General features: G+C 40.5%; 2 protein-coding genes across 5 annotated transcripts; one reads left to right on the top strand and one right to left on the bottom strand.

The window, feature by feature from the left end:
- The first annotated feature begins 1,036 nt into the window (after positions 1 to 1,036).
- Positions 1,037 to 9,926, top strand: LOC111956530 (nucleotide sugar transporter SLC35D2). The gene is made up of 13 exons (XM_023977002.2): positions 1,037 to 1,275; positions 3,320 to 3,353; positions 3,436 to 3,522; positions 3,913 to 3,980; positions 5,480 to 5,551; positions 5,651 to 5,719; positions 5,922 to 6,024; positions 6,370 to 6,462; positions 6,599 to 6,666; positions 8,491 to 8,569; positions 8,681 to 8,763; positions 8,948 to 9,000; positions 9,298 to 9,926. The coding sequence occupies exons 1-13, from the start codon at positions 1,079 to 1,081 to the stop codon at positions 9,306 to 9,308; spliced, it is 1,017 nt and encodes a 338-aa protein (XP_023832770.1). The 5' UTR covers positions 1,037 to 1,078; the 3' UTR covers positions 9,309 to 9,926.
- Positions 9,927 to 10,913: 987 nt separating this feature from the next.
- On the bottom strand, positions 10,914 to 24,042 carry LOC111956529 (mesoderm induction early response protein 1). Of its 4 annotated transcripts, none has more exons than XM_023976999.2 (13): positions 23,981 to 24,042; positions 23,073 to 23,097; positions 21,103 to 21,242; positions 20,555 to 20,743; positions 18,961 to 19,093; positions 18,580 to 18,641; positions 18,374 to 18,446; positions 18,084 to 18,235; positions 16,167 to 16,248; positions 15,836 to 15,930; positions 15,332 to 15,459; positions 11,806 to 11,936; positions 10,914 to 11,678 (listed from the first exon to the last, which is right to left on the bottom strand). In XM_023976999.2, exons 1-13 carry the CDS (start codon positions 23,987 to 23,989, stop codon positions 11,332 to 11,334), a joined length of 1,566 nt encoding a protein of 521 aa, XP_023832767.1. In that variant the 5' UTR covers positions 23,990 to 24,042; the 3' UTR covers positions 10,914 to 11,331. The 4 variants fall into 4 exon arrangements, with proteins under 4 accessions (XP_023832767.1, XP_070292865.1, XP_070292864.1 ...); XM_070436764.1 differs by having other exon boundaries at positions 15,332 to 15,378; XM_070436763.1 differs by having other exon boundaries at positions 15,836 to 15,927.
- Positions 24,043 to 26,075: the final 2,033 nt, after the last annotated feature.

Here is a 26,075-nt window from a genome sequence, read left to right as displayed (position 1 = left end):
TGAGGTCGCCGCAGTTGCTTCTCACCATCTGCACACGCTGACTCAAATAATCAAAGCTTGAGTTTAGGAAACTCTACTCTAACCAATGAATTGTACACACATTAGGTTTTCAGTTTGTGAGTATGATATGGGGGGGTATAGAAAAGTGTATTATTTATACAGACAAACATTTATAAACAATAGTAGCTATGTTGACACTGCCATGTTGATCTGAGACTTGCTGTTGGAAAACCCCTACAGTGTCGGTACTTTCGGCTGTTGTAGATTCACGTCCAACGACTTGCAGCTACAGAGGACAAACGGGTACACGTAACGGTTTAGAATTTACATTTACAAGGATCGACTAGCAGCTACTCAATGTTCAGTCCTCCCACGGTTTTCTCTGCTCAACTCCATTGATGTGATGTACATTTTGGAGTTGAGAACAATTTGGGTACATTCTGGCATGACACTTTTGCATACTATAAGGTGGCTACATTGTAGCAATGGACACGTTCCAGTGGATTACTTTTGTCAAGTCATTGACCATTGTTGGTCACCGCCTTTCAAAGTGTTGCATTATGGTTAGAAAAATTGTCTGACTTGTGACTACATGTCGACTGCATGAACTTTACAAAAATGTGATCAAAGCTCATGCAGTTTTTGATGAAGTCGCTGCACCATGTAGCCATCACCTGCATTGTGGGAGGCCCTATTTGTCAACCAATTATTAGGGTGCTTTTGTTTGACCGATGTGAATGTCTAAATACGTGACTGAAACAGGAACCATTTCAAATATAAAGCTACAGGTAATACAAATGAAAAGTCATATGAGACCTCTCTCTAACCAAATAATTGTACACACATTGTTTCCAGTTTGAGTGTATTTTGACATTTATTCAGACAAACTTTTATAAACAATAGCAGCTATGTTAACACTGTCATGTTGATCTTAGCCTTGCTGTTGGAAAGCAACTGCAGTGTCCGACTTTTAGCTGTCGCAGATGCATCTCACTCCTTACCACTCAAACGAGCCCAATGCTTATCGCATTGGAAGACAACCCCTCTGACATCGTCACAGCGTAGTATTTAGTGAATTATGGCGGAAGTTCGGAAACGTCAACATGTGCAAATTGAAGGGAAAACCTCGGATAAAAGCTCAGTATCCAAAAATGACAGTAAAGGGATGAAGAGCGTGAGGTCAGCCGTGTTTCTGAAGCTTTTTGCTGCCGGATTTTACGGGCTGAGCTCGTTTTTAATCGTTGTTGTGAACAAAAGCGTCCTCACCAGTTACAGGTATGCCTACAGTAATCTATGCATGGGCAGTTGGTTGGACTTTGGACACGAATGAAAGTGCTAAAAACAGAGTGGGGTTGTTTGCTTACTCGGTCTCGGGGGTACCAACGTCAATGTAGCTGAATGTTGTGTGGCATAAAGCTGTTTTACACATGCAGTACCAGTCAAACGTTTGGACACATCTCATTCCAAGGTTTTAATTTTGTTTGTATTTTCTACATTGTAGAAAAATAGTGAAGACAATAAAACTATGAAATAACACATATGGAATCGTGTAGTAACCAAAAAAGTGTTAAACAAATCTAAATTTATTTTATATTTGAGATTCTTCATAGTAGCCACCTTGATGACAGCTTTGCACACTCTTGGCATTCTCTCAACCAGCTTCATGGGGTGGTCACCTGGAATGCATTTCAATTAACAGGGGTGCCTTAAGTTTAATTTGTGGAATTTCTTTCCTTCTTAATGCGTTTGAGCCAATCAGTTGTGTTGTGACAAGGTAGGGGTGGTATACAGAAGATAGCCCTATTTGGRGAAAGACCAAGTCCATATTATGCCAAGAACAGCTCAAATAAGCAAAGAAAAACAACAGTCCATCATTACTTTAAGACATGAAGGTCAGTCAATCTGGAACATTTCAAGAACTTTGAAAGTTTCTTCAAGTGCAGCCGCAAAAAACAATCTGGAACATTTCAAGAACTTTGAAAGTTTCTTCAAGTGCAGCCGCAAAAAACATAAAGCGCTATGATGAAACTGGCTCTCATGTGGACCGCCACAGGAAAGGAAGACCCAGAGTTACCTTTGCTGCAGAGGATAAGTTCAGTAGAGTTACCAGCCTCAGAAATTGCAGCCCAAATAAATGCTTCAGAGTTCAAGTAACAGACACATCTCAACATCAACTGTTCAGAGGAGACTGTGTGAATCAGGCCTTCATGGTCGAATTACTGCTAAGGAAGAAACTACTAAAAAATTACACCAATGAGAAGAGACTTGCTTGGGCCAAGAAACACGAGCAATGGACATTAGACTGGTGGAAATCTGTCCTTTGGTCTGATGAGTCCAAATTTGAGATTTTTGGTTCCAACCGCCATGTCTTTGTGAGACGCAGAGTAGGTGAACGGATCTCCGCATGTGTGGTTCCCACCGTGAAACATGGAGGAGTTGTGATGGTGCTTTTCTGGTGACACTGTCTGTGATTTATTTAGAATTCAAGGCACACTTAACCAGCATGGCTACCACAGCTTTCTGCAGCYATACACCATCCCATCTGGTTTTCACTTAGTGGGACTATCATTTGTTTTTCAACAGGACAATGACCCAACACACCTCCAGGCTGTGTAAGGGCTATTTGTCCAAGAAGAAGAGTGATGGAGTGCTGCAGCAGATGGCCTGGCCTCCACAATCACCTGACCTCAACCCAATTGAGATGGTTTGGGATGAGTTGGACCGCAGTGAAAGAAAAGCAGCTAACAAGTGCTCAGCATATGTGAGAACTCCTTCAAGACTGTTGGAAAAACATTCCAGGTGAAGCTGGTTGAGAGAATGCCAAGAGTGTGCAAAGCTGTCATCAAGGCAAAGGGTGGCTACTTTGAAGAATCTCAAATATAAATATATTTTGACACTTTTTTTGGTTACTACATGATTCGATGTGTGTTATTTCATAGTTTTGTTGTCTTCACTATTATTCTACAATGTAGAAAACAGTACAAATAAAGAAAAACCCTTGAATGAGTAGGTGTGTCCAAACTTCTGACTGGTACTTTACTTTCACAGTATTAAACATTATCTAAAGATTTTTGCTGACCACAGATTTATGTAGAGAAACACTGACTGCTTTGAATGTCAAACTTGRCATTGTGATTATTTTACCCTGAATAAAATGTCTGTAATGTTTTATTGCCAAAGAACTGTCTTCATTCCTACATGGTACTATTAGTCTATGGGAATTTCCTCTGATACTGGCCATAATAGTTATGATAGGAGCCTACTTTGTCATACTGTATGCATTTGCTGAAGTCACATTTTTAATAATTTTTGTTTGCAGATTCCCCTCATCAACATGTGTTGGGATCGGTCAAGTAAGTATGCGCTTCATGAGTTACATCAATTGAAGAGTTGCTTATAAATTGCATACATTATTGCATACATTTTTTCCCCCAGATGCTGGCTACAGTACTAGTACTAGGAGCCGCAAAGGCAATAGGTGTCATCACATTTCCAGGTTTGGACAGGAGCATCCCAAACAAGGTGATATGATGATTCCTTTCTATATCAGCAGCATACTATTATAATCTATTGTACATATACATTTTGTTGCTTAAATTTCCAAATGCACCATATAACCCATTATTCAAGCTGAAGGGAGCTCAATTTTACAGTTTAAATGGCCCTTCTGTTGCTTTCATTTACATACAACCTAATGTCCAAAACAGTAATTGGTGAACATTTAAAGTGGGCGGTACATAGCCCCAAGCTGTATTTTGTTTTCCTCACCATAGACCCTCTCAGAAATAGATAAACAATGGTTTCTCTCGGGAGTAGAATGTACACTGAGTCTTGCATCAGACAATGGAAACCGTGTGCCTGTTTCAACATGCACTACTGTGTCTATAGTAGACTTTTATTCTGTCTTTGCAGATGTTTCCCCTACCGCTTCTGTATGTTGGGAATCAGGTGTCAGGACTTCTAGGAACCAAGCGACTCAAGTATGACGTCTTTCTTCTTCATTGACCCTGATATTCAATATTCACCACTTATGCTTCATATCATAGAAATAAAGAGTGATTCCTCACTAAATCAGGACAAAGAAGGCCATGATTTAGGGGATTTTTGCTAAATGTAATCCATAGAATAGTCCTTTGTATGCCTCCCGGGTGGCGCAGTGGTCTAAGGCACTGCATCGCAGTGCTAGCTGTGCCACTAGAGATTCTGTGTTTGAGTTCAGGCTCTGTCGCAGCCAACCYCGACTGGGAGGCCCATGGGGCGTCGCACAATTGGCCCAGCGTCGTCCGGGTTAGGGGAGGGTTTGGCCGGCAGGGATGTCCTTGTCCCATCGGGCACTAGCGACTCCCGTGGCGGGGCACGCGCAGTGCACGCTGACATGGTCGCCAGGTGCACGGTGTTTCCTCTGACACATTGGTGTGGCTGGCTTCCGGTTAYGTGAGCATTATGTCAAGAAGCAGTGGTTGGTTGGGTTGTTTTTTTGGAGGATGTACGGCTCTTGACCTTCGCCTCTCCCGAGTCCATACGGGAGTTGCAGCGATGAGACAAGACTGTAACTACCAATTGGATACCAGGAAATTGGGGAGAAAACCGGGTAAAAAAAATAAATACGGAAATTGTCCTTTGTAGGAAAGATTGTTGACATTTGTATCTAAAAGCATAATTGATAAGTAATAAATACTGTATGCTGAATTTCATTAATAACATTTTGGCCTTACCCAGTCCTCCTTTAAGACTCCATAATGTTTCATTTGTAGATGCTACAAAGCAAAAATTGGTTCATATGAAGCTTTACCAATTGCTCTGTGGTATGAGTAGTTTTTTGATTTCAATAGCGTTTTCTTTTCTTTTTTACATTCATTTATGAATAMCAAAAAATAAACATGAATATTTAAAAAAAACATCAAGGATTTGGCATATTTTTCAATATATTGCTGAACAGAATATAGTCTATGGGAATATCAAAGTTCCAGAGTGGGATCTCAGTGAGTTTTAAAGTTATGGCCCATTTTATACAGAGAAATTGGCATAGCAGGCAATCACAGCCCTCCTTTTACTTGTATAATTGCACATCCTGCTAATCACCAGCAGAGGGTGAACATTTTGAATCCATTTTCACATTCACTCCGTGGGTAATGCTAACAAATTGGATCATAACTCTAAAAGTAGCTCTGGAACTTTGATATGCCATATTACAGTGCAGGTGCCAATGTTTGCTTTCTAGCACCTACACACTTAAAGGAGGCCTGGGTAAGACCAAAATGTGATAAATATACCAACGTTAATAAATTATTTCTGAATTATGCCGTTAGATACAATTGTCAAATTATATCATATGTCAACAATACTTCCTCCGATGGACCATTCTATGGATTTAGTGAAAATGTTAATCGTGTTATTTTTGTTGTTGTCCTGGTTTCATGAGGAATCACTCATAAAGAACACAGTGGTATGATTGTATGTATCCTTTATCCTCTTCCAGTCTACCCATGTTTACAGTTTTAAGAAGATTCTCTATTTTGTTAACCATGTTGGCTGAGGGAATCCTACTGAAGTAAGTCCTCTTCAAATATTAGAAACCAATATTAGAAATGTCAAAATAAGATTGCATTTGATTTTTCATTGGGTGAATAACATGTTTCATTCCCCACAGAAAGACATTCTCTGGGCCTATCAAGGCAACTGTGTTTGCCATGATCTTTGGAGCCTTTGTAGCTGCGAGGTAAGAATTTGACTTGCTTGCTTGCTCTTAGGGTGCCTAGGCCAGATTGCTTTAAGCGCGTGTCTCGCCCGGCAGGTTCAGTTTACCATTGCAAAGTCTAGTATGTAGTTAAACTGTTGAAAAGGGAATTGTCCCCATTTAGTGTGGAAATACATGAAAGGAAGAAAAAAAACATCTCTCATTTGGTAAAAATCTGTTACAGCACCGATTTGGCCTTTGATCTTCAAGGCTATGTTTTCATAATGCTCAACAATGTTCTGACTGCAGCCAATGGGGCCTATGTGAAGCAGAAACTTGACTCCAAGGTAAGTGGCCAACAGTTTTTTTGTGAATACTTGACTTGTTCCTCTGTATTTTGTATTAGAGCATAATAAAAGATGGGGAGAGGCCACCCCACTATAATATTTACAGTACAGGTACTCATGTTTTATGTTATGTGTGCACCCGATTGAGACAATTCATGACTTCTGTACAGTATATCTATAAACAATGTGGTCCAGTAGGTCCACACACATATTGATATAAAAACAGACTTGGACAACACAGTCTGTGTCAATTTGATACCCTCAGCCCCTTTGGGTCTCACCATTTGAAGTATTGCCATTGTGTGTTGTGTTAATGTTTTTCCCAACCTATGTATGTGTTCATAGGAGCTTGGCAAATATGGGCTGCTGTATTACAACGCTTTATTTATGATCATCCCTACAGTGGCATATGCACATTTCGCCGGGGATCTACAAATGGTAAGAGGTTGTTGCTTGTGTGCGTTGCATGCCATGTTTGTGTGTAACTTATGTGCTGTGAAAAACATCTACTGGCTATTGTTGTTACCCGTTAACTGACCCCACGTTTGTGGTGTTTCTCCTGTTTCTATCCAAGGCATTGGAGTTTGAAGGGTGGTCGGACATGCTGTTTTTGTTCCAGTTTGTGCTTTCCTGTGTTATGGGGTGAGGGTATTGATATTTTCATAACATTTGGAAAGTATTCAGACCCCTTGACTTTTTCCACATTTTGTTACATTACAGCCTTATTTAAAAATTGATGAAATAGTTTTTTCCCTCAATGTACATACAATACCTCATAATAACAAAGACAAAAACAGGTTTTTAGACATTTTTGCAAATGTTTAAAAAAGTTTTTAAAAAATATCACAGTATTCAGACCCTTTATTGAGGCCCCTTTGGCAGGAATTGCAGCCTTGAGTCTTCTTGGGTATGATGCTACAAGCTTGGCACACCTGTATTTGGGGGGGTTTCTCCCATTCTCCTTTGTAGATCCTCTCAAGCTCTGTCAGGTTGGATGGGGAGTGTCGCTGCACAGCTGTTTTCAGATCTCTCCAGAGATGTTCAATCGGGTTCAAGTCTGGGCTCTGGCTGGGCCACTCAAGGACATTCCGAGACTTGTCCCGAAGCCACTCCTGCGTTGTCTTGACTGTGTGTTTAGAGTCGTTGTCCTGTTGGACGGTGAACCTTCGCCGCAGTTAGAGGTCCTGAGCGATCTGGAGCAGGTTTTCATCAAGGATCTCGCTGTACTTTGCTCCGTTCATCTTTCCTTCGATACTTACTAGTCTCCCAGTCCCTGCCGCTGAAAAACATCCCCACACCATAATGCTGCCACCCCCATGCTTCACCGTAGGGATGGTGCCAGGTTTCCTCCAGACGTGACGCTTGGCTTTCAGGCCAAAGAGTTCGATCTTGGTTTCATCAGACCAGAGAATCATGTTTCTCATGGTCTGAGAGTCCTTTAGGTGCCTTTTTGCAAACTCCAAGGGGGCTGTCGTGCCTTTTTACTGAGGAATAGTTTCAGTCTGACTCTACCATCAAGGCCTGATTGGTGGAGTGCTACAGAGATGGTTGTCCTTCTGGAAGGTTCTCCCATCTCCACAGAGGAACTCTAGAGCTCTGTCAGAGTGACCATCGGGTTCTTGGTCACCTCCCTGACCAAGGCCCATCTCCCCTGATTGCTCAGTTTGGCCGGGCGGCCAGCTCTAGGAASAGTCTTGGTGGTTCCAAACTTCTTTCATGTAAGAATGATGGAGGCCACTGTGTTCTTGGGGGACCTTCAATGCTGCAGAAATGTTTTGGTACCCTTCCCCCAGATCTGTGCCTTGACACAATACTGTCTCGGAGCTCTACAGACAATTCCTTGGACTCATGGCTTGGTTTTTGCTCTGACATGGACTGTCAACTGGGGGACCTTATATAGACAGGTGGGTGCCTTTCCAAATCATGACCAATCAATTGACTGTACCACACATGGACTTCAATCAAGTTGTAGAAACATCTCAAGGATGATCAATGGAAACAGGATGCACCTGAGCTCAATTTTGAGTCTCATAGCAAAGGGTCTGAAAATTTATATAAATAAGGTATTTCTGTTTTTTAATACATTTCCAAAAACCTGTTTTTCGCTTTGTCATTATGGTGTATTGTGTGTAGATTGAGAATAAGGCTGTTACGTAACAGCATGTGGAAAAAGTCAACGGGTCTGAGTACTTTCCGAATGCACTGTATACCTGGTATAAGATTTCACTGCGATAATGGTCTGGGACGAGTCATTCATTGTACAACAGTTTTAATATTGTGCATTGTATTCTTGTTATAAGCCTATAGTTGGACAATTCGCTTGTCATAGAGTTTCTAGAAGCCTCACAACATTGTCAACCCCAATTAGTGTCAACATTGCTTCAGAATTAAATAAGTCATGTTTTAACAAGATTGTTTATATATGGATTATTAATTCATAACYTCTTTTGTTCTCTGTTTTGGCAGCTTTGTTTTAATGTACTCCATTGTGCTTTGCACTCAGCACAACTCTGCATTGACCACCACCATAGTGGGCTGTATTAAAGTGAGCCATCACTAAGTTGTTTTTATCATTACAACACTACACTCACAGCCTTTACGTAGTTCTACACTGTCGTGACTAAAGTATTGACTGCTGTCTTACTACTTTCCACAGAATATTTTAGTCACATATCTTGGAATGGTCTTTGGRGGAGACTATATTTTCACCTGGGTCAACTTCATTGGATTAAATATCAGGTAAATGAATGTTCTTCATTCAGCTTAATTCTGAAAGTACGGATCCTTCTCTTTTCGAATTCCGACTATTGCTACTGACAGGTCTACGCCCCATATACCGAAGTGTGATGGGGGTTTTCCTTATGTCATTGACTGAAGAGATGCCGTGAGTTTAATTTGAGCATCCTTCTCTTTGTCTCCCTAGCATRGCTGGCAGTCTGGTGTACTCCTACATCACATTCACAGATGAACAATCAAGTAAGCGAAGTGAAAAGATTAGCCAGGAAAATTTAGATTAGAAATTGTGTGTGTGAAAACAAATGGACTTGGTATTGTTATTAATGTCTGACATGTTTTATTTTCCTCTCCAAATGGTACTGTTATGTAAAGTYTGTTCAACTTTCCCATTGGCTAATACTTGGCATAGCAAAAAGGCCTGTGCTTGAAATCCTAGATTTGGTCCATAGTTAATGCTATTCTATATATATGGCCATAGTAATATTCATAATTTCACTTTATGGACATTTCTGAAATGTTTACTTGTCATTTCAACAGAAAAACCTTAAAATGGGGGTGCCACTGGAAGGTTGGAGCTGGACTTTGTAAGACGTACGTGTATGTCGAATGTATTTACCTTTGGCCACTATTTCAACATCATACTATCGCAAGACTGAATCAGTGTTATTGAAGATTTGTGCCTAATCAAGTAAATGCAGTAACTATGGCCGGAATTCAATAAGACACAGTACTGTAAATGTTTTTCCTCTTGAGCCGACATCTGCAGTGTTTAGCATGAATGCTATCTTCACAAACTTCTGGGAAATTGCCTTTTGTCGGTTCTGCAATGTACTTGTTGATAATGTGCCTCTGATTATCGACTTGTTTATTCACATTGCCACAACATTTTTTTACACTATGCAGTGAGCCATTTGATACTTTGTTTATTCAAAAATGTTTTTGTGAACCTAATTTCTAAGCAAAGCGCTTGACATTTTTTACTATGTTCAACATTGTAAACCTCAAATGTTGGTTACATGCATATTTCAACATTTGAAATATTGCTAGGTTTAATTTCCTGTCACACTGGTGAGAAATGTATGAAAACTTCCCCACATAWTTTAAATCAATTTTATCATTAAAGTGCCTATTTTGCAGTTAGGCCACAGTAAAAACATGAAATAACAGGTCACCAGTCTGAATACATTTATTAAATATAGCCACTGTTGTCACAGCCCGTCTTGGTATACACTAATCAACAATTTTATTTTACCATTTGTGAATGTAGACCAAAGGCTACTGTAACAAAATCAAGTTCTCAAAACAATGTCCTGTTATTAAAAAAACCTCCACAGAAACTAAATGGAGGTCCTTCACATTTGAAGCTTACAGTCAAGTTCTTTAATTACAATTCGTAATAAGAGCTTGCTTAGAGGCCATCATGAAACTTTGCAGGTAATGGCAGGTGAGAAGAAACATTACTGGTACCAGTCTCCGATTTCAAAAAGCATCACATCTCTCTTTTAACATGGAGTCATTGTCAAACATCTTCTTGCTGCAAAAAATGTCCAAATGCACTAGGTGAAAAAATGGGCCTGGGAAATAATGACTCCTTTAGAACAGCTCTGCTCGGAGCAACAAGGAGAGGAGGCTTACGAGAGACCATAAAACAGACAGATTAGACACGGTTATCAAAAAGTATAATTGTACAACAAAATCTATACAAACTTTACACGTGTACTTACTGTCTAAAATCGAAAAACAAAACAATATGAAAGCCTAATAAAATAAAAATATAGCGTTCCACAGGACATCACTGATGTCAGACGCTTTACACAAACAAACCTCGGGACAGACACCCATTGGTTCATTTCTTGCAATTAAAAAAAATGTCCATGGTTATGGCATATGGGGGAATCGTGTTTCAAATAAGCAATGATGTCATTCAGCAGTGTTGCGTTAACCACTCAATATCAACAAAGGATGAAAGTGCAACTTAGTGTGCCTGCAACAGCGCCAATCTGCCTGCTTATCTATTGCCCTGTCGAAGACCTAGAACCCTCTACATACAACACCACCCCTTCGATTTTCTGGTTTCAAATGGCTAGGACAGCAAATACCCATCAATCATACATTTCTTTAAAAAATATATAAATATATTTCACGTAAAAAAATATCACAGACGATTTTTATTCTAATACAAATAGGAAAAAAGCATTGAGCGTACAAATTTGAGATCGGTCTCCAAAAAAGGGAATAAGGAGAATGAGTAGAATGTGGTAGGAGTTCAGGAACTGTGGTACTTTGGATGTGTGGAGCGTTGGAGGTTTTGCTGGATGGGGGACGAGGCAGGGCTGCCCTCCCTCCGTTTGCTGGTGTGGCCCAGCTGGGTTTGGTTGGTTAGTACGGGTCGTATTCATTAGCCACTAAACGGACGAAAACAGGGATGGACTACCTGAACTTGTCCAATAAGAAATGCTAGTTTTCCGTTGCGAAATGTTTTGCTTCCGTGTGCACTAATTAATACGACCATGGTTTTTAAAGGTTTGGTTCTGTGCCCTTTGACCTCTGAGAAGGGGTCGTCATCTATCATCAGTCCTCCTGCTGMAGTGTCGTCGATGTTCTGGAGGGTTCCGGCTCCCCCTGTTCCAGTGACTCCGCCTCCGTCCGGCACCTCTTGGCCGGCCTGTCATAGAGGAGCGCGTCTTCATCGTAGTGACCGTCGGCACGYTGGGGCTCCAGGGAGCCGTTCCTGTTGTGGCTGGGCACGACGGCCGCCGCCTCGCAGCCGTTGGAGTCATTGTCCGAGGCGGTGGGAGCAGGGAAAGCGTCCAGACAGGGGTGGTCGTCAGTGGACTGGGAGGGTTCTGCTTCGACTTCATTCGCCACCGTGGACGATTGAGAACCTTCTCCAGAGCCAGAGTTTTGACTCACTACACCTATTGGAGGAAAGATAAGAGTGAGCTGCTGACGTCATGAATATATGTAGGGTCTTCACAAGAATTCACATATGTTCTTAGTCGTTTTAACAGTATTTCATGTTCCCTGAGTATATTTCTCCCTTACCGTTGTGGCTGCTGCTGCCGTCCTCCCTCTCAGAGTGGCTGGTGCTACTGTTTGAGGTGGTGGGAGGGGGCGAGGCCGCCCGGCTGGAAGTGACGCTCTCCGTCTCATCTAGCAGCCGGTCCATGTAGTCCCTGAGACACACGGGGTAAACAACCAACCACACAGTCAGCATCAACTACAGCCTACCAGCATAGCGCTATAGTGTTAAAAGGATATTTGATTCATACCCCTAGAACAGTGTCAACAGTGGGTATGGTTCACAAAACAAAGGTTATCACACCCATTCATGACAAGTTACATTTCATTGAATATGGGTCTTTCTCTAAACTAGGGTACCAGTGAGGCTTTCACACCCCTTAACTTTTTCCACATTTTGTTGTGATTTTGTCGTCACTGGCCTACACACAATACCCCATGTCAAAGTGGAATTATGTTTTTAGAAATTTTTACAAATAAAAAATAAGCTGAAATGTCTTGAGTCAATAAGTACTCAACCCCTTTGTTTTGGCAAGCCTAAATAAGTTCAAGAGTAAAAATTTGCTTAAGGTCACGTAATAAATTGCATCAACATGATTTTTGAATGACTACCTCATCMCTGTATCCCACACATACAGATAATTGTATGGTCCCTCTGTAGAGCAGTGAATTTGAAATGGATTCAACCACAAAAACCAGGGAGGTTTTCCAATGCCTCGCTAAGAAGGGCAACTATTGGTAGATGGGMAAAGATGGGGAAAAAAGCAGACAATGAATATCCCTTTGAGTATGGTGAAGTTGCCAGAGAGGAAGGAAACTGCTCAGGGATTTCACCATGAGGCCAACAGTGACTTTAAAACAGAGTTTAATGGCTGTGATATACTAACCTAAAATGACAGAATGAAAAGGAAGCCTGTACAGCCTTAAATCAACTCTGGACCTTGAAGCCAGTTCCACTGCATTTTTTTCATTGTTGAAAAAATGTTGAATACCCCTGCTGTACAGAATACAAATATTCCAAATCATGTATCCTGTTTGCAACAAGGCACTAAAGTAATACTGCAAAAAAATGTGGCAAAGCATTTATTTTTTTTGTCCTGAATACAAAGTGTTATATTTGGGGAAAATCCAATTACACACATTTTCGAGTACCACTCTCCATATTTTCAAGCATAGTGGTGGCGGCATCKTGTTATGGTTATGCTTGTAATCATTAAGGACGGGGCGTTTTTCAGGATAAAAAAAGAAATGGAATGGAGCTAAGCACAGGCAAAATCCTAGAGGAAAACCTGGTTCAGTCTGCTTTCCACCAGWCACTGGGAGATGAATTCATCTTTCAGGAGGACAATAACCTAAAACACAAGGTCAAATCTACACTGGAGTTGCTTACCAAGAAGACAGTGAATGTTCTTGAGTGACCGAGTTACAGCTTTGACTTCAGTCTACTTGAAAATCTATGGCAAGACCTGAAAATTGTAGTCTAGCAATGATCAACAACCAATTTGACAGAGCTTGTAAAATTTTGAATAGAATAAGTGGGCAAATGTTGAACAATCTAGGTGTGCAAAGCTCTTAATAAGAGACTTACCCAGAAAGACTCACAGCTGTAATCGCTGCCAAAGGTGCTTCTACTAAGCATTGACTCAGGGGTGTGAAAATGAGATCTGTATTTCATTTTCAATACATTTGCAAAAATTCCTAAAAACATGTTTTCAATTTGTCATTATGGGGGTACTTTGTGTAGATGTGAGAAAATCCATTTTGAGTTCAGGCTGTAACAACAGGCACTGTAAAGGGGAAACATCTATATTAAACACAATTCACAAATTCATTTAAAACCAAAATCGTGTGACAAAACAGTTTTCTGTCCTTGCATTTATGGCAGTGTAAGTTGTCGTTATATAATATATTAAGCATCAATCAGTTAAATTAGACATTGTACTTGAACCCTGTAAAAATCCTGGATCTAGTTGTCGAGACAGCTTTTTGTATAGGGATCTCAGAAATCAATCCAGTGTAACTACGTAACGTTTCGTGTCTCATGTTACGGGGAGAACATTTCTGAATGACAGTCAAGTGACGAACAGCTGTTGTGATAGCGCACGCGATGCAACAACACAGCCCAAGTCCTGGAAAAAAGGTGTTCGCAAGGAATGTCAAGAATATTTGTCTKATTTGTTACGTCGGTGAAGACAGTGGCGCCTGGATACACGTTGGATCTAATATCCCTAGCAAATTGATGTTCATRTGTTGTAGTCTGCTTGATTTACAACCGGGTCTCGTTGCATTTAACAGAGAAAGTACGAAGGTAATGAGATCATGTTTTGTGCCTCGGATTTAACACCCGAGCCTACTGGGCGCAATTGTGTAGGATAGACTGTTGCGCAACAKCCAYCGCTATTCCTATMAATTATTCTGGATATAATGACAAATGACGTAGTAGTCTACTTCACAATATGATCTGGTAATTAAATAACATGACACATGTTGGATTCCATGTTACACCCGCAATTTTAAACAATACAAGTCGCTTGAAGTAGCCTACCTTGAATTCAGAAATTCAAGTACTGGAATAGGCCTACCTTGAAAATCAGACATTGCCTCAATTTCGTGCTTGAAAAGTCATAAATGATAAGTTCTCATGCTCCCTTATAATTATCTGTGATTTCATTTTTGATCAGTCTTTGTGGACGCTTTCATGTTTCCCGCCGCTTTAATTGAAGGGTTTCGCACTACTCCGTTGCGTTTTAAAAGCACGTACGGTTATAATTAGGACGACAACATCTAATGCTGGCTTCAACTTCGCTTTCCATACAGATCCTTCTATTACAAAAGGTACCTGGTTTTTGGTCSCTTTCTCATGATAAAAACAGCGAAAGTGAGATTAATGCTGCCGCTATTCATGGTTTATTATGTGTGCCTGCGTCGGCCACAGGAAGATCGCCACGCAAATCAATATTATTCTCACATATTTTAGAATGTAATAATCATTTGAATATCAATGCATTGGCAATGCCTAAAAAAATCCATTATTCTCAAAGTGGTAATGGCCTTTTAGATACATTTTAATACTTTTTTTTTTTTTGGGGGGGGGGTTATCTATTAGGCCCTATATGTACAATTGTATAACATTGAGGTCCTTAAATTACAATTAAGTGAWTGAAGTCCCTGATAGTCCTTGAATTTGACTTGCCAATGTCTGTATGAATCCTGCTTAAAGGACGTATAGTCCTATGCCTATGTTGTATAGGTGGAGTTATGGGCCAATTCGCATATATTCCTCTAAGTACACGTGGAACGGCATACAAATATTTTTTCATMTTGTTTCAAACCGTTTTAAAATGTTGATCCTAATGTCACACACTGGCCCAATTATTTATAGAAAGACCCATATGCTCTTCGTTATATGTTTAAAATAGATCTGAAATCAGGTAAGTCAAAATCTATAATATATTGAATTGTATAACATAACACATTTGTTGACGTAATCAAATGTTTAAAAGATTTGTGAAAGCATTTGAAAAGRACTTGGTCTGGTGAAAATACTTACGTGACACCGGGGTGAAGGTTGTATTTCCTTTTCCCCAGCCTGGTTTGCTGTGCAAAGAAATCATAACGCTCAGACTTCTTCCACATGTAATAAAAGGCCACACATTCTCCTACTGACCTAGTTCTCACCTGAAAAATGTAATATCAGCAGACAACGAGAMASCCATTATTACCTTCGCCTTCCAGAGCTGGACTCAATTCAATTTCAACTCCCCAGTCAAGTCTATGATGGATGAGTCGAAATGCAATTTGTGAATTGAAAAAATATATATATATATGAAAAAGTAGGAGTAGCTTTTCAATTCATAAACTGATTTTCGATTCCTCACGAAAGTTGAATGAGGTTCAAATGGAATTGACCCCAACCCTGATTGCTTTAAAAAACACATCATATGCAACTCTCAAATCAACATGAAGATTAGTATTATTCTTAAATGTCAATATACTTTTCAATCAAATACTGTAGCAAATATAATAGGATATCTCTAAGATAAACATAGCTTACCTTGTTGGCTTGTATTGAATTAAAGTCTTTCCCATAAGCTTTTAGTCCTTGCTCAAAATATCGACATTCTTCTTCTGTCCACACAGACAGCTCTTCTGTGACAGAGGGAAAGAGTTATCATGACAACTGCTGCATTCAAATAAAATATCATAAAAACTATGAAAATGTTACAGGTCCCAGGCGTAGGATGCTATGAACAAGACACAAACAAAAGCCAGGACCCAAGTAACCCAAGGAAAGTACATGCCTGGTGAGATAATTACGAGAAAATATGCCAGATGTCTTGACTGAAATCAAGAGAAAGTTCAAATAATTTCACTGCTGGTCTTACCTCTAGCTGCCTTCACATTAAACTTCAGTCTTCTTAAAGCTTCCTCTGTGTCAAATTCACACCTGACCAACTCATAAAGCGCCTGTGGAAAGACAACATTGTAAAGAAGACAGTTACAGACAATAGTGCACACTGAAGTCTTTATGGTAATGGTGCTTGTTTAGTACAGTTGAAGTCAGAAGTTTACATACACATTAGCCAAATACATTTAAAAACTCAGTTTTACACAATTTCTTACATTTAATCCTAGTAACAATTCCCTGTCTTAGGTCAGTTAGGATCACCACTTTATTTTAAGAATGTGAATTGTCAGAATAATAGTAGAGAGAATGATTTATTTCAGCTTTAATTTCTTTCATCACATTCCCAGTGGGTCAGATTATTATTTGGTAGCATTGCCTTTAAATTGTTTAACTTGGGTCAAACGTTTTGGCTACTAGCCTTCCACAAGCTTCCCACAATAAGTTGGGTGAATTTTGGCCCATTCCTCCTGACAGAGCTGGTGTAACTGAGTCAGGTTTGTAGGCCTTCCTTGGCTCGCCACAAGCTTTTTCCGTTCTGCCTACAAATTGTCTATAGGATGGAGGTCAGGGCTTTTTGATGGCCACTCCAATACCTTGACTTTGTTGTCCTTATTAAGCCATTTTGCCACAACTTTGGAAGTATGCTTGGGGTCATTGTCCATTTGAAGACCCATTTGTGACCAAGCTTTAACTTCCTGACTGATGTCTTGAGATGTTGCTTCAATATATCCACAATTTTCCTTCCTCATGATGCCATCTATTTTGTGAAGTGCACCAGTCCCTCCTGCAGCAAAGCACCCCCACAACATGATGCTGCCACCCCCATGCTTGATGATTGGGATGGTGTTCTTCGGGTTGCAAGCCTCCCCCCTTTTCCTCCAAACATAATGGTCATTATGGCCAAACAGTTCTATTTTTGATTAATCAGACCAGAGGACATTTCTCCAAAAAGTACAATCTTTGTACCCATGTGCAGTTACAAACCGTAGTCTGGCTTTTTTAATGGCGGTTTTGGAGCAGTGGCTTCTTCCTTGCTGAGAGGCCTTTCAGGTTATGTCGATACAGGACTTGTTTTACTGTGGATATAGATACTTTTGTACCTATTCCTCCAGCATCTTCACAAGGTCCTTTGCTGTTGTTCTGTGATTGGCACTTTTCGCACCAAAGAACGTTCATCTCTAGGACACAGAACACGTCTCCTTCCTGAGCGGAATGACGGCTGTGTGGTCCCATGGTGTTATACTTGTGTACTATTGTTTGTACAGATGAACGTGGTACCTTCAGGCGTTTGGAAAATGCTCCCAAGGATGAACCAGACTTGTTGAGGTCTACAATTTTCTTCTCTGAGGTCTTGGCTGATTTATTTTTGATTTCCCACTGAGTTTGAAGGTAGGCCTTGAAATACATCCACAGGTACACCTCCAATTGACTCAAATTATGTCAATTAGCCTATCAGAAGCTTCTAAAGCCATGACATCATTTTCTGGAATTTTCCAAGCTGTTTAAAGGCACAGTCAACTTAGTGTATGTAAACTTCTGACTCACTGGAATTGTGATACAGTGAATTATAAGTGAAATAATCTGTCTGTAAACAATTGTTGTAAAAATGACTGGTGTCATGCACAAATTAGATGTCCTAAACGACTTGCCAAAACTATAGTTAGTTAACAAGAAATGTGTGGAGTGGTTGAAAAAGTGTTTTAATGACTCCAACCTAAGTGTATGTAAACTTCCGACTTCAACTCTAGGTGGCATAAAGTTTTGGAACAGTGAAATGTGAAGGCTTAAACTTTTCCAATAAACAAAGATTTCCGTTGCGAATCGTTTTTCTATGGTGTGCCCTACTGAACACAAGCCTGGATGCCAGTCGGCTCGACTGTGGTGGTCTTCATACCTGCTCATTGTCTTTGATATGGGATCCCTCGGGGATGGCATCCACTCCCTTCTCCTCTCCTGTTCGTTTTGACGCCTCCGTCAAAAACTCCACAACCTTTCCCTCGGGAAGGAACTCAGGGTCCCATAAAAGCTGGTCATCATTTTCATATACTGGAACGTGTGAACAAAAGAGAGGGGGAGAAGGAGAGAAGGAAAAAAATACATTTTATTTCCCATTTACCTCTGTGATTGGAAGATATTTCACTTGAACTTAATTAGTGCATTGTAATTGCAAACATAACGTCTTACCTTTCTCATTGTCTTTATATTTACAAAGGCCAGAGGGCGTTTCAGCCTGATACATGGAACCAACCATGATTTCCTGTCCAGGTCAAACAAACATGGTTAAGTTTCACAAATCGAAAGTGTGATTCAAATGAATAACATGTCTTTAAGGTTAGAACTACCATATCTAACGAATGCTTAAACAATAATAAAAAAAACAATATATTTACCTTTTTCCAATCATCGGAAGGGACATAATCTTCGTCTTCTGATTCTTCCTCTGCATCATTATCTGAAACAAAATGTGTCATTTTGACTCTTTTCACTAGCTAGGTTTCCATCCGAATTGGCGACAGAATTTCACGTGAATATTCTCAAATCCGCATAAACACTATGCGCCTTTTCCCACCAAATGTATTTGTTACAGATAAAATGTTTATCCTACATGTACTTTACTCACATAAAAAGGTTGGATGGAAACCTGGTTACTGACACATATTAGTTCTCATTTTGAACCACTGGGTTAAAACACATAGAACAAGATCTCACAAACTATCCAATACAAGACAAACAAAAAAAACATTGCTCGTGAGGGAAGCAAAGGTGCATACTTTGAAAGTACTTGAGCTTCTGTGATCCACGTATCAGCTCTGCCGTGCAGTGGGATTTGACGGAGCGCGTGTGACCCTCGTTGGACAACTGGTTCTCGTTCCCCAGTCCTGAAGAGATCTTCACCCTCTCGGTCTGAACACACACACATCACGGAGTTATACACAGATTAGTCATCAATGGTGCATTAGTCAAAAACGCCCCTGTGAAACAACAAAATCGCCATTCATTCATTCATATAATAATATATGCCATTTAGCAGTCATGCGTGCATGTTTTAAGTATGATCAGCATTTAAAATACTATCAGCAGATTTGTAACTATACTGAACAGAAATATAAACGCATTTCAAAGATTTTACTGACTTACAGTTCATATAACGAAATCAGTCATTTGAAATAAATTCGTAAGGCCCAAATCTATGGATTTTATGACTGGGAATACAGATATGCATCTGTTGGTCACAGATACCTTAAAAAAAGATAGAAGTGTGAATCAGAAAACCAGTCAGTATTTGGTGACCACCATTTGCCTCATGCAGCATGACACATGTCATTCGCATACAGTTGATCAGGCTGTTGATTGTGGCCTGTGGTGTGTTGTCTCACTCTTCAATAGCTGTACGAAGTTGCTGGATATTGGCGGGAACTGGAACACGCTGTCGTACACGTCAATCCAGAGCATCCCAAACATGCTTAACYGGTGACATGTCTGGCGAGTACACATGCCATGGAAGAACTGGGACATTTTCAGCTGCTTGGAATTGTGTACAGATTCTTACAACATGGGTCCATGCATTATCATGCTGAAACATGAGGTGGTGGCAACGGATGAATGGCACGACAATGGGCCTCAGAATCTCGTCCCAGTAACTCTGTGCATTCAAATTTCCATTGATTAAATGCAATTGTGTTTGTTGTCCGTAGCTTATGTCTGCCCATACCATAACCCCACCACCACCACGAGGCTCTCTGTTCACAACGTTGAGGCCGGTTGGACGTACTGCCAAATTCTCTAAAACGACGTTGCAGGTGGCCTATGGTAGAGAAATGAACATTCAATGCTCTGGCAACAGCTCTGGTGGACATTCCTGCAGTCAGCATGCCAATTGCACACTCCCTCAAAACATGAGACATCTGTGGCATTGTGTTGTGATAAAACTGCATATTTTAATGTGGCCTTTTATTGTCCTGAGCACAAGGTGAACCTGTGTAATGATCATGCTGTTTAATCAGCTTCTTGATGTGCCCCCCGTCAGGTCGATGGTTTATCTTGGCAAAAGAAAAATYCTCACTAATAAAGTAAACAAATTGTGCACAACATTTTTGAGAAATACACTTTTTGTGCATATGGAAAATGTCTGGGATCTTTTATTTCAGCCAATGAAACATGGGACTAACACTTTACATGTTGCGTTTATATTTTTGTTCAGTGTCGTATACATTTCTGACTAAATATGTAAACTTAGTTGGCTACAGAATGTGTAGTACTGATTTATAACAATCAAATTAGTGCAATAAGGTGCAAACAAGCATTCCTTCTTTATGAGTGTGTTGATTGCTATCCCTGTTATTTCAGGAGATTCATGGCACCCACCTTACTCCTCTTCAGCTCACCAGTGCTTCTGCTGCTTTCATCATTGTCCAGCTCCTCCTCTTCCTCCTCTTCGTCATCCTCTAACTCGTCATCTTCTAGGTCTTCCTCATCTTCTTCCTCTCCATCTGCAGGTGAACCACCGCCGTATCCGTACATACTCAACAACTCATGAATGGGCATCTCTCCCTCCTATGGCACAAATAAAACAACTTTTGTTGCACACGGGATTTAGTGGATTACACCTAACAGACTAGCTAGCTTCACATGATCAATATGTGAGTGTTTCCTTCTGACATAAATCACTGGTATAACGTTACAATAACGGGTCAAATAGTCAATATCTATAACTAAAAGGTTACTGTTCCCAGGGTTGTATTCATTAGAGCATTCACTGCAGCGAAACGCTCTGCAACGTAAAACAAGTGTTTCTTATTGGACAAGTTTGGGTAGTCCCTCCCTGTTTCAGTCCATCGTCTTCCGATCAGTGCCTAATGAATAGGACCCTGGATAACTTTCAAACCACAAGAAGAGATTATGCTGAGACGCACCCGTGCAAGGTCGTCAATCTCATTGCTGAAGTTGGTCTCTCCCTCGAGCATCTCCTCCTCTTCCAGTGTGCGTTCGTCGTCAAAGTCGTGAATGAGCATATCTGCTGAAGGATCAAACTCACAGTCGTCTGCTGAACCTCCTAAGGAAAAAACACACCGGGAAACTGAGGAGACACTTGATAAAGTGCTACATGATTTATAACAAACAATATTATGACATAAGCTAGGTTTCCATCCAATTGGTGACAGATTCAGGCAAATATTCTAAAAGTCGCATAAAGAAAATATGCAAATTTTCCCACCAGTGGTGCGTTACCACCAAACGGACTTTCTGCAGATAAAAATCTGCTGAATGTATATTTTCATATACTGAATAAAAATCTAAAAGTTCAATGTGTTTCCATCGCATTTTCAACTCCACCGATAGTTTAGTCACGAACTGTTGCGGTAAATAGCAAATGTGCTTACTCTGGTCTTGGCATGTGCGCTCTAGGCAACAGCTCGCCGATACAGRGCGGGCAGGCTAGTCTACATGAGATTGTTATGGCAAAGAGCAAGAATATTTTTTATTATCAAACGGCAGTCAAGCATCGATCATGTCAACAGAATAAGACCCTCGATACTTATTGGAAAGGAGCATCAAGCTCATCACCTTGCACTTTCACCAGCCTGAGAAGTTCATAACTTATTTCATCTGTAGCCTAATAAACTGTATGGTTTCTTTCCCGATTCGTAGTGGGAGGACCACACACCATATCATCGTTTGACTCCAAGGTTCCACCACTTATTCTCGCAAAATACATTTTACTGACACAAAAAGATCCCACCATGTCGAACGAACAAATMATCTGTCGGCATTTATAAAAATTGTACAGAAACTTCCTGTTTCTATCAGGGGTTCCTAAACTGCTTCAACCAGGCCCCTCTTCCAGCATTGGTGAATATCTCTCACCACCCCCGTACACCACATCTATTTCTATGGGCACAAACACTGTTCATGACACAAACCGCAGTACTCTCCAGAGGGTGGTGTGGTCTGCCCAACGCATTACCGGGGGCACACTTCCTGCCCTCCAAGACACCTACAGCACCCGACATCACTGCAAGGCCAAAAAGAGTATCAAGGACATCAACCACCCGAGCCACAGCCTGTTCACCCCACTATCATCCAGAAAGCCATGACAGGTGCATCAAAGCTGGGACTGAGAGACTGAAAAACAGCTTCTATCGCAAGGCCATCAGACTGTTAAATAGCAGTCTGATGGCCTTCCACCTGGTTACTCAACCCTGCACCTTAGAGGCTGCTGCTCTATGTACATGGAATCACTGGCCACTTTAATAACAGAACACTAGTCACTTTAATAATGTTACATACTGCTTTACTCATTTCATATGTATATACTGTATTCTAGTCAATGACATGCCGACATTGCACACCCTAATATTTATATATTTCTTAATTCCATTATTTTGCTTTTAGATGTGTGTATTGTTGTGAATTGTTAGATACTACTGCACTGTTGGAGCTAGGAACACAAGCATTTCGCTACACCCTRGATAACTGCGATAACATCTGCTAAATATGTGTATGTGACCAATAAAAAAAATGGAAGCTGTTCACATCCCTATTGTTGGCAGCCCCTRGTGCGCCCCACAGTTTGGGAACCACTGATCCATCACTGCTGTCACGATTATTATTTATATGGTATGACTACTCGCATAAAAACGGTGGATCGAAATGTGGTTAGCGTGGTGTGTTCAGCACAATTTTACTTCAAATCAAATGTATTTATGAAGCCCTTCTTACATCAGCTGATATCTCAAAGTGCTGTACAGAAACCCAGCCTAAAACCCCAAACAGCAAGCAATGCAAGTGTAGAAGCAGGCATGTTAATGATTTAATGAGGGATTAAAATGAACATATCAATGAGCATATACCTTTCTCTCAGTTGTAATACAACAATATTTACCTGGGCTCGTACTCCCAATGGAGGGCTAAAACACAAAACACAATTAGTCACAACCAGATACCGATACACAAGTACGGTTGATGCCAAAACATGTAGCTTTGCTATAACTTTACGGTTCAGAGATACTGTCAGTGAATTATGCTGTTTTCTGGATGAGGTTAAGATTGTCTCCAGGCAACCTAGGCCTGAACAAAAACATGAATATGAACTACCTACAATACAGCAAACTGATCATCAGTCTGGGTAGTGGATGGAAGTGGAAGTCAAACTAAAAGCGCGCCTGAAACTTATGCCTGGCTCCTTGTTGGCCAACGCCAAGGTAGAATAGACATTACTGTAGCTAACGTTAGCTGGTTCTAGCACGGAGAGAACTCTGATCAGGCCTTCATTGAAACAAGTCATATCATCAATTTCAGGAGAGCGCTAACGTAGTTTTTGATAAACAAGTGGGTTGTTCTCACAATGTAGACACTTAGGTATGAATGATTAGCTAGCTAACGTTAGCTATTTGCTAGCCTCTGCCTCAGCTAACTTTAGCTAGCTAAGTTAGTTATTCAAATAGTTAGCCACCTAGCTTCGTTTTCAATATGCAGAATACCACCAGGTCTACAATAGCACTCTAAATATAAAATTCTATATTTTCGAGTGGGTAACGTTAACGCTAGCAGTCTGCCAACTATAGCTAGATAGCTTAGTTACGAAGCTAGCCAGCATCGCTAAACTGAAGTTTGAAAAATACAACTTATGGAAACGCGACTAGTTTAAKATTTAAAAATGTATATCTCTTCTCCGTATTTTTAGGACATATTTTTTGCTTCTCATTTGGGACCTGTGCACCCGCCAGAATCAACTCTATAAATAAACAAAACATTTTTATTATCCCGAATATTTATTAGTTTCCTTCCTACCTCCGCCATGTTTGAAATCCTTTAGGGTTTACATTGGGGGTCAGCAATTTCCCGGATTGACTTGCCCCGCCCATACACATATTTTCCCCTACAACTCGGTCATGGCTAGAAAGGGTACAGCGTTTGTCAAGTTGCTGTCAAAAGTTATTTTGGTGGGCATTTTAGCTCAGCCTAATCCTCTTCCTAACCTAATTATTTTAACCTGCTTCGTTAATTATAATAACKTGCTGTGTATGTTCTCCTAACCTGTTACGAAAATCTGACAAAAAGTGTAACCCATCTAATCAAAACCCTACAACTCAGAGGGCTATATCAGAGGAAGAGGACAGGAGTAGCCCAATTTGGCGGGAAATCTGTCTCCCTCCTTTTTTTTCTTTTCTTGCCTAGATAAATAAAGGTGTAAAAAAATATATATATACATTTTTAAAATCGGTGTCCAAAAATACCGATTTCCGATTGTTATGAAAACTTGAAATCGGCCCTAATTAATCGGCCATTCCGATTAATCGGTCGACCTCTAGTAGATATTCCATTTAATATCAGCCGTTTCCAACTACAATAGTCATTTACAACATTAACAATGTCAACACTTAACATAACACTTTATGTTATTTTAATGGACAAAAAATTAGAATTTCTTTCAAAAACAAGGAACTTTCTAAGAGACCCAAAATTTAGATTTATGACCAGTTTATAAATGGTATAATTGTCTGATATGATAGCATTTTGCAAACCCACTACCCGGTCGCCCAAAGGTGAATGGTTTTGATCATTATGTCTTGCTTCACTACACGCTCACTGCTTTGAGTGGTGAYATGTTAGCTAGAAACCACAAGTGTCTATCCACATAATGAAAAGGCACCCACAAATGAAAATTCAAGGAACGTATCCTTACATGTAATTTGCAGCGTGCATGATCATGAGCAAAGTCATTGTAGCCTACCATGAGCAGTGGCTGACTTGGCTTTGCTGTAACGCAGGTTGCACCGTGTAGAAAACACATATCAGCGATCAGCGATAGTTATCCATATTACCGGATCTTCATTTAATTATTTCTAACAATTTCTATGGCGTAAAATGCCAAAACTTTTGCAATAACAATAGATGGTGACAGAGGCGCAACTTTCACAGGGAATGGGGGGACACCCCCCCCTCCCCCCACACATTCTAAAATTGCACTGTGATACGAAACGCGGCACCGGTGTGCTTTAGGACCATGCAGATGGCTCAGAGCGGTTTGGTAGGCTGTTTTCCGGATTAGACGGCTGGATTTAGGACTGCATGGACACCACAGAGCATGCGGACAGGCTGGCTGTGTGAAGGCAAAGCTTCTGAAAGGCAAGGGTATAGGACCAGCACAGTGTAAGGGCTGTCTCTCTCCTCATCCTCGGACGAGGAGAGGAGAGAAGGATCATCTGACCAAAATGCAGCATTCGGGAAGTAAGCCATCTTTTTATTATTAACGACGATGGCAACACGAAACAAAACACTTTCAAATATACAAAACAAGAAAACGACGTTGACGAAACCTGAACATAAACTTACATAACTAAACGTAAACTCACGGACAGGAAACAGACGACATCAAAATAAACGAACAGCCAAACAGTCCCGTATGGTACATACATTCAACGACACAGGAGACAATCACCCACAAACAAACAGTGAGAACACCCTACCTAAATATGACTCTTAATTAGAGGAGAACGCAAAACACCTGCCTCTAATTAAGAGCCATACCAGGCAACCACAACCAACATAGAAACAGATAACATAGACTGCCCACCCAAAACACATGCCCTGACCTAAACACATACAAAAACAACATAAAACAGGTCAGGACCGTTACACACAGGCGAGATTAACAGAAGCATAATGCAGAGGCAATAATGCAGAGGCTAAATGTAGCTACGCAGTTGGTCTGTAGAATTACGTTCTTCTGTTTGTTTTGTGTGAGTTATTTGCTACATTGTCACAGTTTTTTTTGTTTACACACAAAAGTGTGTGTTGTGCTTTTTCTCCAAGTTGAAAAAGCGTAGCAAAGCAGAAACTGGCTATTCTTTAGTTGACTGATCTAACTGGCAAGGTACAGTGG

This window comes from Salvelinus sp. IW2-2015, linkage group LG32 (genome assembly GCF_002910315.2).
Source record: "Salvelinus sp. IW2-2015 linkage group LG32, ASM291031v2, whole genome shotgun sequence".
Taxonomy (NCBI): Eukaryota; Metazoa; Chordata; class Actinopteri; order Salmoniformes; family Salmonidae; genus Salvelinus; species Salvelinus sp. IW2-2015.
This window is presented reverse-complemented; position numbering and strand designations above follow the sequence as displayed.